The 14755-nt window shown below is 37.1% G+C and overlaps 1 protein-coding gene across 3 annotated transcripts; it reads left to right on the top strand.

Annotated features, from left to right (window-relative positions):
* Window positions 1-14426, top strand: LOC121234469 (vesicle transport protein GOT1-like). Of its 3 annotated transcripts, none has more exons than XM_041130412.1 (7): window positions 1-155; window positions 544-604; window positions 8199-8290; window positions 8430-8510; window positions 8640-8737; window positions 8824-8905; window positions 14192-14426. In XM_041130412.1, the coding sequence occupies exons 2-7, from the start codon at window positions 574-576 to the stop codon at window positions 14228-14230; spliced, it is 423 nt and encodes a 140-aa protein (XP_040986346.1). In that variant the 5' UTR covers window positions 1-155; window positions 544-573; the 3' UTR covers window positions 14231-14426. The 3 variants fall into 3 exon arrangements, with proteins under 3 accessions (XP_040986346.1, XP_040986360.1, XP_040986354.1); XM_041130426.1 differs by having other exon boundaries at window positions 63-407; XM_041130420.1 differs by having other exon boundaries at window positions 64-404.
* The last annotated feature ends 329 nt before the right edge of the window (window positions 14427-14755 follow it).

Raw genomic sequence — 14755 nt, 5'->3', positions numbered from 1 at the left:
ACCGCATCATTTCCTTCGCTTTGAAGCAGAAAAATACCGATAATACTAGACGTATTTGTGTCAACTCACGCGATCCCCCAACCCACCCCCCTCCTCTCTCTCTCTCTCTCTCGCACAACGGTTCCTGCTCTGACGTTTTTCAGACAGGCGGACAGGTTCTCCATCTTTTCCCTTCGCTCTCTCTGCAATTTCTTTGATCTTTCCTACTAGTTTCCGAGAAACACGAACGAAAGCAAGAGCAAACTTAGGGGCTAGGTTTCCACTTTCTATCTCCCTAATTTTTTTCTCCGCAACCGAACGGAGTTTTGGACTTCAATAAATCTCTGTTTTTGGACTTCAATAAATCTCCGTTTCTAGTTCCTCCTACCGTCAATTGGCGTTCGCTTTTCTTAAGATCCACCGAGGTGGTACTATTACATCCTGATCTTTTTTGAACTCGAAATTCTCAAATCCAAACCCCCTCATTCAATTTTTTTCTTTTAATTGTCTATTGCAATTTGGCCTTTTCTTTCTCGAGTCTAAATTTTCTCGTTTGTGGCGCAGCGAAGGCGAGGCACTTCTGAATCACTGAAAATGGTTTCGTTCGAGATGAATGACCGAAAGAGTGAGTGCATATTGATATTTTTGTTTATTCTTTAGTACTTTTTGGCTACAGTATTGCTATTTTTATTGCTTTTGATTTCCTTTTGGTAAAGTATGCTTGCTTTGAAGGAAATCAAAGGCTTGGAATTGCAGATTTTATTTTATTTACTTTGATATTATATTGAAATGATATGTACTGCTTCCCCCCAGCCCTCTCCCTCCCGGGGAGTATCAACAAATATTTTATTAATGTCATAACATTTGAGAACGAGTAGCTCAAAGCCATCGTTGCACGTATAAATATGACCTACCCAAGGTTGTACGAGCCCCGTGATTCAAAAGGTTTATTAACTACTTCCTTCAGTTTGGTTTTCAGCATTGACTTATTGCTAATACGCAACAGATGCTAGGGATCTTTTCTATAATTATGACCCTGAATATGTAATTTGGAAATTAGGTTCATGATTTTTTCCTGGTTTTCAGCATTGATCACAGTATTACATTCGTTTTAGAGTTTTAACCAGTAGCTACAGTTTTTCCAACCTTCCATGTGTGCTTTTCTCTGTGTGATTTAGGCAGACGATTAGATAAAACTCATACAGGTGACCTCACCCTCCACATGCTTATGGGGTTAGGAGATGCCTTTTGGTCCAGAGACTATTGGTAAAAAAATGCTTGATCTTTGTTGAAGGTGGCAGGCCTTGTGCATTTCTTTCATAGAGAAAAATTGTGCAATTACTTAGAGGACTCACGTCCTTGCAGGTATGATTTGTCTATAAGTATTATAGAATGCCAAGATGGCTTGAATAAGTTTCTCATTTTTAAGTTCTTAAAGTTATGCCTAGAGGCTCTGAATCAAAAGTAGGAATGATGATGGACCGTGGTAGGGCTCAATATATATATGGTGGTCAAGTCATCTAACTTATTTTTTTTTTCTAAGTATCTAACTTATTTGTATTGCTAGATCTGTTTATGTAATTGGTTGTTGACATACACAGGAATATGTTTAATGTTGTATATGTTGATATTATTTGGGGCATTATTGGAAGTTCTTGGAGGCTAGAAAAATTGCTTAGGTTTTATGTAGTTCTAGCTTAGATCATTTTAACATGCATGAATGGCCTTTGAAAGTTTCATCATATTGAGTTCTGTTTGTCCCCTTTACATTGGGGCCATTCAAATGTTAAAGTTGGGATTTTCGTGGGAATTCACTTGTGTGTCTGTGTAAACATGTCCATGGTAGGCCTTTGACCATAGACTGCTGGAAAGTAAGAATTGAAGGCTGAAGTAGTGAAGAGGGGTGATGAAGAGGGGATGTCTAAAGAAGATAGGGGAAGTATTAAGAGGCGGAGGCCAAGGTTTTAGAGAGGCCATAGTGAGGAAAAGGGAACATGTGCCAATGAAAGTGGATGTTTGAAGGGATCTACTAGAATGGGAGTCAAACCAACAATTGAGATTAAAGATGGAGAAGGAGCTGTGGGATTCCTGACTTGTGGCTGTGTGTGGTATACAACCAACTAAGAATTGGAGCATGATTGGGACTGAGTCTCAAACTAAGATGTGGATTTTAATTTGGAATTGGGGGCCTTTGCAATTTGAATAGTGGAGGAGTACGGTAACATGATTGATTAAATCTTGGTTGTTGAGAAGGTTTAGGTGCAAAATTGTTGACTTTGTTCTTTCCCTTGATTTTGGTGTTATATAGTCTAGTGGGCATTCTATTTAGCTAGAATTGTTGTAGTAGGATAATGGCTAGGAGGATTTGAAAGGCTCTATGGCATTAAGATTTCCAAGGTTTAGCCTAGGCTTAGCATATTCGTTGCATTTTGTTTGATATTGCTACTGCACATGACTTTGAAAGTCATCATGATATGTCGGAGAAACATCTTTATCGAAATATTTTTGCTTCCTATTTTGTGCTATTACCAATAATTTTTCTGCAGACTTTCAAAATCAGAAGTCTGTTCATGTAGCTTGGCAAGGAAATTTTGAGACATGGGTACCGGAAATTTACATGTAATACCCATTGCTCATGCAATTTGGGATCCTCATTTTGGTCAACTGTGGAAGCTTTTACTCGAGGGGGTGCTCTCGGACCATTAAATTTTGCTTTTCTTGGTGTTTGTTTGTGGTGGTCTACAATCGGTTTTCATACTAATGGAGATCTTTATATTGGAGTACTTTTTCTATTACTTCCTTTTTCTATATTTTTAATAGTGGAATGGTTACACCTACAACCAAAATAAAAACCAAGCATTTTTTGGTTTAAACATACTGAATCTGATCTCAACCATCATTATTTAAGACCATTCAGAGTAAGCTTTTTCAAGACTATTCAGAGTAAGTTTTGGGCTTGGATAGGACATTTAGTCCATGTAGCTATTCTTGGATCCAAAGGGGAATACAAATGTGGGCCAGAAGTAGCTTAGCTCATATGGGATCCCATACACCACTTGTCCTTATTATTCAATATTGGGGTATCACAATCTCCCCCCTTTAAATTCTTGACGTTCTTGTTTAGTCTGTTGTAGGTGGCACGACTCAAGTCTCACATTTTTTGTTGGTATAGTTTCTGATACCATTTGTAACGCCCTAAGAGAGGCCCAAGCTACATCTGGGTCTATACTTTGAAAATAGTAGTCAATGATACAATTGGAGCCCCATTGAAATTATTATAAAGGGTAAGAACTTCTCTTTCTCAAGCAATATGAGATCCCATACACCATCTACCCTTATCACTCAGTATGGGGTATCACATAAAATATTCCATAAATTAAAATAAAACATACTTTATTAAAATTGAAAGAGAGTCAAAGGAAGTACTTATCAGAAAGCTTTAGGTCCCGATGGATTTACTATGGCATTTTTTCAGGCTTGTTGGGATGTGATTAAATATGATGTCATAAGAGTCTTTCATGAGTTCCATGAATATTGAAGATTCGAAAAAAGTCTCAATGCAACTTTCCTCACCCTTATTCCAAAAATACTAGGTGTTATAGAGGTAAAAGATTATTGTCCCATTTGCCTAGTGAGTGGCATGTATACAATCCTTTCAAAGGTATTGGCAAATTGATTGAGTCCGGTGATGGAGAAGCTCATTTCAAAGCCTCAAAATGCTTTTGTTAGAGGTAGACAGATTCTTGATTCGGTGCTTATTGCTAATGAATGCTTGGATACTAGGCTTAAGTCGGGAATACTGGGGCTTTTTTGTGAGTTGGATATGGCAAAAGCCTATGATTGAGTGAATTGGATTTTTTTTTTTTTTTCTATCCGTGCTTGAGCGCTATGGTGTCGGGGTGAGATGTCGTTCTTGGATCAAGCATTGTATCTCGTCTTCTCGATTCTCTACATTGGTGAATGGTACACCAAACGGTTTCTTCAAAAGCTCCTGAGGTTTCAAACAAGGTTATCCGTTATCTCCATCTCCTTTTGTTTTTGTAATGGAAGCTTTCAACAAAATGATTTTAGGTATTGTGGGAAAACAAGCAATGGCACACTCGATATATCTCACCTTCAATTCGCAGATGACACAATTATGTTCTGTGAGGCCATCCAAGATCACATCCAAGCTTTGAGGGCACTTCTATTCTTTGAAGCCGTCTTGGGCTTGCAGGTGAATCTAGCAAAATCAGAAATGGTTTCGGTGGGTAATGTACCTAACATGGAGAACTTGACTTTCATGCTAGGGTGCAAAGTCTCCTCTTTGCAAATGAAATAACTTGGTCTCCCTTTGGGCACCTCTTTTAAATCAATGTCTATATGGGATGGAGTAATTGAGAAAATAGAGAGAAGATTGGCCAGTTGGAAGAGAATGTATTTTTCTAAAGGCGGAAGGGTTATGTTGATAAAAAGCACTGTATCCAGTTTGCCTACCTACTTCTTGTCTCTATCTCCACTACCCACTAAGATAGCTCACTGTTTAGAAAAGTTGCGACGAGACTTTTTATGGGGGTGATGGATGATAAGTTTAAATGCCACCTTGTGAAATGGCCTTTGGCATGAACTCCAATTTCAGAAGGTGGGTTGTGAGTCCAATACTTATTGATTTTCAATAGGGCTTTATTAGGAAAATGGTTGTGGAGGTATCAACCACAGAGGGGAGCTCTGTGGAGGGTAGTCATTGATGCAAAATTTGGAGAGACTTGGGGTGGATGGGTTTGGAATGAATGGGTGGAGCACATGCAATGGGGCTTTGGAAACACATAAGAAGAGGATGGGGAACTCTATCGAGACACTTTCAGTTTGAGGTGGGTGGAGGGGGACCGAATAAGATTTTGGCATGACATTTAGTGTAGTGATAGGACCCTCAAGGAAGCCTATCTAGGTATATTTGGAATTGCGAGATCGCAAGATGCTTCCATTGCAGATATTCTAGACCTATCATTTAGAGTCCCCCAATGGAACGTCACATTCTTCAAAGCTGTACAAGATTGGGAGATAGATCCATTCATTGAGTTCTACAACCTTGCTATTCCATAAGGGTGAGGGTGGGAGAGGCAGACAAGATAGTTTGGAGTCATTCGCATAAAGGGAAGTTCTCTATCAGCCTGCTCTACAAGTCTCACTACGCACAACGCAACCCCATTCCCATGGAAGACCAAGGCACCCTAAGGTAGCTTTCTTTTGGAAAGCCTCCTTGGGAAGGATCCTCACCATAGATAATCTAAGGAAACATTGGATAATTATCACGGATTGGTGTTGCATGTACAAGAAAAGTTGAGAGACAATGGATCTTTTACTTCTGCATTGTGAGGTGGCCGTGACCTTATGGTTCAACTTCTTTGCTAGAGTTGGACTAGCTTGGGTGATGCCGAGAAGGGTAGTTGAGTTCCTAGCGAGTTGGAGAGGATTAAGTGGTAATTTGCAAACTTCAGCAATTTGGAAGATGATCCCCACTTGTCTTTGGCGGTGTCTTTGGAGGGAGGGGATTGCAAGATGCTTCAATGGAAGAGCTTAGAACCTTCTTCTTTAACACTTTCATTGGTCAGTTGTAATAGATTTCAATGGTTTGAATCTCCATGACTTTCTTGTATCTCTAGACAATCATAACTAGGTGTTGCACTTGTATATGTCCTGTGTATTTAGGTTATGCCTACTTCTATCAATAAAATTGCTAGGCCTTTGCCTTGTCTCCCTAAGTCAAGTCTCGTCTTCCAGCTTCATTGTCATATTGATTCTCACCTAGGACTTCTAAAAACATTTAAACAAAACGTGAGCCGAATACTCAATAAGTCACCACATCGCATAATAAACATATATAATAACATAGGGTTTCCATTTTTGAAAACAATATGTAATATAAAACTTTATCAGTCATACATACATATGTAGATGCAAGCATATGCTCTTAGTTCCACTTTCCTTGTTGGCCGGTACCTGTTGTTGACCTCCATGAGTTAGGGTTTGCGATCCTTACATTTGATTTTGGCCTTGGCTCGGGATGGGAATCCGTATGAGTGTGGCATTATTAGGTGCACTACGAGTGTGCCTATCCTGGCATTACAATCTACCCTTATCGTATGGTACAATCATACTTATCATAACATAGGCCATATCTTACATGTGATACTCTCACTCATGATCATGCTTTCTTGTCATGTTTTGTCCTATCATGCATTACCATATCTTATCATGTCCTTCCTTTCGTTCATGCATGGCGTAGTATAAATATACATAATATCACATGCAAAAGTATAATAAAATTCTGTTGCATACATTGCTTTCATAATCAATATGGGGTACATGGAACAAGGGCTACCAAAGAATAGGCCATTCATATATAATAATGAATTGAAACATATACATATCATTATCATATAGTTTAGAAAAAGATTATCACTTCATTTTTTGAAAATATTTTCTTCTTTGTAAAAGATCGTGATCGTGGTTTCGTATATAAAATAGCAATAAGGGTTCTTTACCTTGAACCCTTATGCAAATAATCATGCACACCTCAATCGGTACCTATAAACATGTCATTACGCCAAAATATACTCAAGTGCACTGCAGATTTAAAGATTGAAACTTTACTTAATGAGGCTACCCATGACATCCAATCCGTGTTATGCCTTAAATAAATTATAACTTAATTTCATAATCCCACAGTTGCCATAATTAATCAACCCATAATAACTATTGAAATATTCAATCTGGTATTATATCCATCTTCTCATATTTAAACATAATAGCCTGTAATGTGTCTTTAAATAATTCACCTTTTCATAACATAAAACACCATGACCCTATAACACATATTAATCAGCTTATAACTTATAAGGGTTATCCAACTTGTAACACCCATTTCCAAACCAATAACATATCAACCTTAAATACTTTTCCCATGACCATAACCATATTAATCCATAGTCATAAGACACGTGAACCCATGGTATCCACAGCTCAAGAAAACCATGTAATACATCTGTCCATAACTCAATGATATAACATGCAGAAAATTACTTCCTAATAGCCTTCAAGCTATTTCTGTGAGAGAGACTTTCGCATAGAGGAAGAGTTACCTACAAATAGTTGACCGAGAACTATAGGGTGAAGTTTGAAGGTGCAGTGGTCCAAAGTGAACAAAGGAGAGAGGGAAAATAGAGGGCGTCTCTAGTGCAGAGGGGCTTCCATGTGGAGTTGGTTTGTGTGGCTCTTGGTGTTGGTGTTTTGCTTTACAGCTGAGCTTGTGGGAGGAACTAGAAATGCTTAAGAAAGGCAGCTTATGGCGGATACAAGAGGGCCTTGTGTGATTTTTATAGGAGAAGAAGGATCTGTGAGGAAACAGGAAACTTTGGGGAGAAGGGGTAGAGATCAAGTTGGAGAGAGAGAGAGAGAGAGAGAGAGAGAGAGAGTTGTGGACATTCAATTTATCTGGGAGACTCTCACGGCTGAGTTAGGAAGGGTCCTTATATGCCCAAAGGGCGATCAGGCTATGTGATTTCAAATGGGCCTGGTCCTATATCTGGCCAACCTTGTTAAATATGCAAAAAGGCTTATAGAATATGGGCTGCTCGTCTCAATTTAGTCTCCCAGCCGAACTTCAAAATTTTAGGGCCTGGATTTCAAAATCCAAGAGAAGGCTAACTTAACCATTAAGCATCCAAATAGACTTTAAAAATTCACAGGCTGGGCCAAACTACTGAAAGAAGCCTTGTATAAAGTTCGTGGATCTATTATCCATTAAACATAGACCCACTTATTCAATGAATTTATCCCATGAGCTGGTTTCAAGTCTTCATAAAATTAATCCTCCACAATCTGATGGTTAGATCTTTGACACCTGATTATTAAACCTCATTGGACACCATATCAGATTTAATCCTAATTAAAAGGTAGCCCTAGTTTTCCTAAAATAGAAACCTCAAAAGTTTGGGGTGTTACACATGGACTACCTTGTACAGTCCTGAAAAGTTCTTGCTATTTGCTTTGATTAAATTTTAACTGGTTGATCAATGAAGGTTGCAATTTTTTTTTCATAATTTCAATTGTTACAACCATCTCGATCCTTGATTACAGTATGCGTGTATAATTCATTGAAAAATCATAGTAGTCCCTAGTGCCTTTTCAATCTATTTAAATATCTGTACTTCTAATACTTGTAATTTTGAAATGAACAGAGATTGGACTAGGATTGACAGGATTTGGCATATTTTTCTCATTCCTTGGAATTATCTTCTTTTTTGACAAGGGATTACTTGCCATGGGAAATGTAAGTGCCTTGTTATTAATTTTTACTTGCTCAGGCGCCTTTTTCCTTTCTCCTTTTCACTAATTTTTTATATATCTCAATTTTTGTTGTTTAAGTGATAGATGTTTAACACTGCCTTACTTTTTGTGTACTTAATCAGATACTCTTCTTCTCAGGGGTGACTTTGACCATTGGACTGAAGTCTACGATGCAATTTTTCATGAAACGGCAAAACTTCAAGGTTTAATCCTCTCTCTCTCTCTGCTCCCTCTTGCACCTACACATCCACAAGCAAAACAGAGTCACATAACAGTGTTTGCACGCATTGCTTCCTGTCTTCTCACTGGTTCCCTTTTTCTTGATTCTGCAGGGAACAATTTCATTTGGTGTTGGCTTCTTCTTAGTTGTCATAGGATGGCCTATTTTGGGCATGATTTTGGAGTCATACGGGTTCATTGTACTCTTTAGGTTTGTAGGATTCTTACTTTCATTATTGTTGCAGTAATTTATTTATCATTATACATTTCAAGAAGTTGATAGAACATATTTTGCAGTGGCTTCTGGCCGACACTGGCAGTTTTCCTGCAAAAGATTCCTGTTCTTGGTTGGTTCATCCAACAGCCATATGTCAGATCGGTATGCTTATTTTGAAACTTGAAATATATCTTATTAGCATTTTGTTTTAAGTTATTCCATATAAAAAATTCTCCAATTATAAACTGTTATGGGGCATTATTGGGGTGGGGTTAATCTTTTAGGATTCCTGGGAATCCTTAAAGATTACCCTGTTTGGAGGCATTAAGTGAAGGGAATCGAAATGCCCATGGGAATTTGGATTCCCTCCCAACCCCCTTTAATGGGATTGTGGATTCCCTAATAGAGGTGAGTATCAATGTATTTTAATTTCAAATGGACAAAAATATCCTTGATAATTTTTATAATTACATAAATTATTCCCCGACATAAAAATAATAATAATAATAATTACATAAATTATATTTATTTAAAAAGTTAGGTTTGTGTACGTATATTTTTGTTGTCACTTTTTTATCTACGCAATATATTTCAAATAAATGTCGTTTTAGGAATCCTAAAAGATTTACCCTGTTTGGAGGCGTTTAAGTGAATGGAATCTAGACATGGGAATCTGGATTCCCTCCCAACCCCCCTTTGATGGGATTGTGGATTCCCTAATAGAGAGGTGGGACTCGACATTCCCATTACTCTGGGAACATATTTTAGTTTCAAATGGACAAAAATATCCTTGGTAATTTTTATAATTACAGAAATTTTATATAAATGTTAGGGTTTTTTTACTTATATTTTTGTTGTCACTTTTTATCTATGCTATATATTTCAAATAAATCTTGGTTTATGCTAGTATTTTTTTAATATGTTGGTTGGAGTTATCGGTGCACAAGAAAAGTTGCTTCTTTATTTTGAATTCTTTATGATTATTTTTTAATGCTATATGTAAAAGCAAGTAATTGTTTTATTCCATAGAAAACATAGGCAAACATGTTTTTGTTGGTTCTAAATAATAAACAAATAAAATATTTAAAACAAGATATACGGTTTCATATTTTAAAAATGAAAGAAAAATCATAGTTTGTATGAAGTCGTTATTTTCTATAAATTTTATTTAATTTCCCAATTTTTTGTACCAACCAGTCTTATACATTTGAAGTGAAAACATAGGGATATTTTGGGAAAGATGATTAATTCCTATAGGATACTTAGTAATTAATCAAATTCCTATAGGATACTTAGTAATAAATGAAAGATGAGAATATTATATTCGAAGGAATTGTATCAGATTCCTATTGGGTTCCAAACGTGTGTGTAGTCATATTCCTAGGAATATAGATTCCTAGGTAGTTATCAAAAAAAAAAAAAAAAGATTCCTAGGCATCACATTCTGGGAATATGGATGCGGAAAGGAATGCTAGATTCCCCGAACCAAATGTGACGTTAGAAAATATATACTGTTGGAAATTTTAAAATAAAATGTTTGCCATGCTTTAGTATTCATAGAAGCCCATATAGGAAGGAACAAGTGGTTCGTCTCACAGAAGCCCATTTACACACGAGAGAGAGAATGAGTCTTATGAGTTATGCAGGACTTCATGGATTTACATTTGGACTTGAATTGGGGGTAACTCTAGTCATTATGGATGTTTTTGATGATATGTAGGAGTAAAGCAGTATGAAATTTCAAGATGTTATAATATAGTGGAGCATTATGTAAATTAATTAACTCGTATCTTTAACATAAGCTCTCATTTATAGGTTTAGTAGTTCAAGAGATAGTTTAGCACTCTTAAAACCATAAATGCATTACTATTTATTTTGGATTCGTGGCATCCAAAGTGGTTGGGTTCAACTTCCCGTGTCAGTTGTGAAGACTTTCAGGGATGCTATTGTAGTTGTAGTGATGGATTTGGAATCAGTAACCGAACAAAACAGGTACTCCTGGAAACATATCATGTGTGTAGACTTGTGCATTGATAGGAAATTTTTACTGACTGGGCTGCTGATTGTAATTAGAAAAGAAGGTTTCTGGCCAATTGGAAAGATACTTATTTTAGTCATCAATATAAAAAGGTTCAACTGCATTGGAGTGTTCTTTTTTGATTCAATATTCTTTCATTCTTGCTCAGGTGATTGACCAGTTTAATACAGTAGTCTTTTATTATTGCTCAGGTGATTGACTAGTTTAAAAAAATAAATTTATATATACATTTATAATATATCTCATGAATGCCTTTGGATATTTCTAATTCATCTTATCTTTTTCCCAGCAGCCTTCCCTTTCCTTTCTCTTTCTTCAACTAAAACGGATCGTATTTTGTAGCAAGCATGGTGGACTTTGTTAAACCAGTTATAGTCATCATAAAAGCATCTCCTATTTTATTAATTGGAATCATGATTTTCTTGTTATTATAATTTCTTGCGTGTGTATGGGAGGTAGATCAGAAACAATCAGGTCAAGAATCTTCTATGATGTATGAAATATATGATCAAGAGTAATCATGATAGAGGCTCAGGGGAACAAAGGTTTTGATTATTTGGGAAACAATGATTTTTCTTATATTTGCCAATTAAAGGTATAGTGAACCAAGCAGGAGATGAAAATGTATACATGCAATGATAGGCCCAAGATGAAGAACCTTGAAAGTGGTTTGTGGAATATCTGGATTGGTCTCCCAGTGAGGAGAGAGATTGTCAATTCTAGACCAAAATGGTAGGCCTCGATTTGTAGACCATGTGAAACTACCCTCTACCAAGTGAACATGTGCGAGATACTGTTCACAGATGAATTAAAAAAACTGACATACCCGCAAAAGTCCATTCAAAGTCATCATCGACATTCTTAAAGGAACAAGCTACCTAATATACCCCTACACATTTCTCAAATTTTTCCACCGCTCAATTATTCCCACATAGCCAAAATTTCCTCATAAGCCCTTTCTGAACCTTGATAACATCCATCCACATGTTTGTAGACCCACAAATTGGCACAACACTATAACAGCCCTTGAAAATTCCATTTTAGTTTCATGTAAACAGACAATATCTGCCTTCCAATCATTATGTAGGTTCCTAACCCTCGTTTGTTTATCCGGCTCAATCAGCCCTTGCATTCCAAAATAAAATCTTAGGCTTCATATGAGACAATGAACCCCTCCCTTTGCCTCTACCTTTGCAAGAAAGAACTCCCTTAAATTCATAGTTGCTCCAATTTGCAAGTCCCACTAATCCTAGACTTAGAATTAGGAGAGCTGACTGAGTCCTTTTGGTTGCACCCTGCTTCAATGGCAGCGAACAAAGCCATGGGCATTGGGCTCATCATCAAAACCCTTGAGCAAAACCCACGTTGTAGTGTTGGGATAAAGTGCCTGGTTGCATCCTGCTTCAAAGGCAGCAAGCAAAGTCATGGGCATTGGGCTCATCATCAAAAACCCTTGAGAAAAACCCACGTTGTAGTGTTGGGCCAAAGTGCCTTGCTTACCAAAAAAGAAGTGCATTTCCAAGAGCATGTCAAGTCTCGCATTCCAAAATATAATCTTAAGCTTCGTATGAGACAATGAACCCCTCCCTTTGCCTCTACCTTGGCTAGAAAGAACTCCCTTAAGAGTCATAGTTGATAGAACATGTCAAGTTTCTTCAATTTGCAAGTCCCACTAACCCTTTACTTAAGAATTAGGAGAGCTGACTGAGTCCTTTTGGTTGCATCCTGCTCAATGGTGGCAAACAAAGCCATGGGCATTGAGCTGGGCTCATCATCAAAACCCTCGAGTAAAACCCACGTTGTAGTGTTGGGCCAAAGCGCCTTGCTTACCAAAAAAGAAGTGCATTTTCAAAAGCATGAGTCAAGTGTGCTTTTGGTGCGCTTAAAGGCAAAAATTGCGCTTGTGTTTTTTTTTTTTTAAATACATAAAATATCAGATTTAACTAATATTGTTTATTTGTACAACTAATTTAGATGAAATAGATGACGAGGTTACAAATCTTTTGATGACGATGAAGATGATCTCATACTTAATGATGAGGATGATTACTAATTGTGTTGTATTGTTAATGTTAGCATGAAGTGAATACCTGTGTTTTTTTTTCTTTTTTGATCATTGCATTTTGGATATATTTTGACTATGGCTATCAAATATCATGGTTGTATATTTTTTTTTTATAAAAACCCCTAGGGGTTGGCTCAAGTGGTAAAGACCTTGGTCTTGGTGGTGTGCTCCCTCTAGGTCTAAGGTTCAAATTCTCTTTGGTGCAAACAATTTCTAGGGGCCATTAGACTGGGATAACTTACCCTTAAATTGCTCAAGGTGCACTTGTGAGAAACTTCTTTCTGAGGGCCTATGCACCTCCGATACTAGTCAGGACTTGACAACTTGCTCTTGGACACCCGGTGCCAATTAAAAAAGTATATTTTTTTTAGAAAGATTATAAAATATCCTATGTTTAAATTTTATGTGATTAGTCAATCGCTTGATTGTTAGGTTGCATAATACCTTAACAAATTGTATCAATATGCTAAATATATTAATTTACTTTTTAAATCTTATTGTATTTTATGATTTTTTGTTATTATACATCATTTTTTAAATATGGGCACTTTATTTTATTTGGAAAGCTGCTCACAACAACTGCCCTCTGTAATTTCCTAGTTTTAATGGACTCTTTTTTCTTTTCTTCTCCTTAGATGGGTGCTCTCTCTTGTACACTTCTCGTGTATTTCGGTTGCACCCTTTTATAGTTTTAGTGAGATTGCTTTACTTAAAAATATACATTTGGCTCAAGTGGTATGGGCCTTGGACTTGGTGGTATGTTCCCTTTAGGTCTAAGGTTTGAACTCTTGGCTGCAAACATTTTCTAGGGGTCACTTTCTATTAGTAAAAAACCGATAACTTACCCGATCCGTGTGTTGGGGATGAGTTACATGGGTTTGGGGTTTCACCAGGTTAATGACATGTTGCATTTGCACGGTCTCCGGGATTCTCGACATCAAATATGTATATATATATTTGTTTGTGTTTTTGTGTATGCATTCCATGTTTAGATGTAATTAGGCCGTTAAGCCGTTATGCTGCTAAATAATTTCTGGGGTTGGTATTGCAAGGGAGCTCTTTGGTGCAACACTGACTACCAATAAAGAATCTGTAGGACTCTTTAAATGGTGGAAAATCATTGGAGAATTGGGGCATTGAACATGCATTCACACAACAATGCTAATTAAATGAAGCAGATTTGAATACTTCTGTGTACAAGTGTTTTCACTTCAGTTGGTGGAATGGATTACTTTTATGTCTGGTTCAAATTTGTCCACTGTTCACTCTTGGCAGTTAAACCATTTTATTCTATATTCAAGTGTAATTTGGAACTAAGTGTTCTATTGTTTTTTCTTGTCTGCAGTTCTTTGATCGGTACCGGGGCAGACGGGTACCCGTATAAGCCAGGAATCAATATTTGAGGGAAATTGCAGACTGGCCCAGTTGTAAGTTCTTGTAGTATACGGTTGGATTGAGACCCATCAATTTTTTGATTCAGTTGAAATGGTGGCTGTAGAGAATGATTCTCACTTGATGATGAGCTTTGTCTAATTTTTTTTAAAGAATACATAATTCGAGCCTTTTATCTTTTACTATTCCATGGTGTCTCCTTTTACCGCCCTTGCTGAATTTGAAGTTCTATCACCAACTTGCTACCCTGTGGTGGTGCATGTCGCACCACATCAATTGGGGAGCTTTGCTGTTGTTTATTCTTTTTAGAGACAAGAGGGACTGATTTCAAAGTACATGTTTCAATAGCTGACTGTCTTAGAACTAGGAGAATAGAGACCTTGTTGATTGTTTGATAGTTTTACTTCGAAAGTAACAAACCTTATCATTGTGCCTCTACCCTTGTATATGCCTTGGCCCAAGAATAGATTCGCCAATTATGTTATGGCTGCCTCTAACGTCTTGAATGGTTTTGTGA

This window comes from Juglans microcarpa x Juglans regia, chromosome 1D (assembly GCF_004785595.1).
Source record: "Juglans microcarpa x Juglans regia isolate MS1-56 chromosome 1D, Jm3101_v1.0, whole genome shotgun sequence".
Lineage (NCBI taxonomy): Eukaryota > Viridiplantae > Streptophyta > Magnoliopsida > Fagales > Juglandaceae > Juglans > Juglans microcarpa x Juglans regia.
Note: the sequence above shows the minus strand (reverse complement) of the source record. Positions and strands in the feature narration are given on the sequence as shown.

Bases quoted from the DNA above. Each gene is read 5' to 3' on its own strand.
- LOC121234469 (XM_041130412.1), top strand. From the start codon at position 574: ATGGTTTCGTTCGAGATGAATGACCGAAAGA. The intron at 605-8,198 runs GTGAGTGCATAT...TGAAATGAACAG, and splicing joins CGAGATGAATGACCGAAAGA to AGATTGGACTAGGATTGACA. The intron at 8,291-8,429 runs GTAAGTGCCTTG...GTACTTAATCAG, and splicing joins GATTACTTGCCATGGGAAAT to ATACTCTTCTTCTCAGGGGT.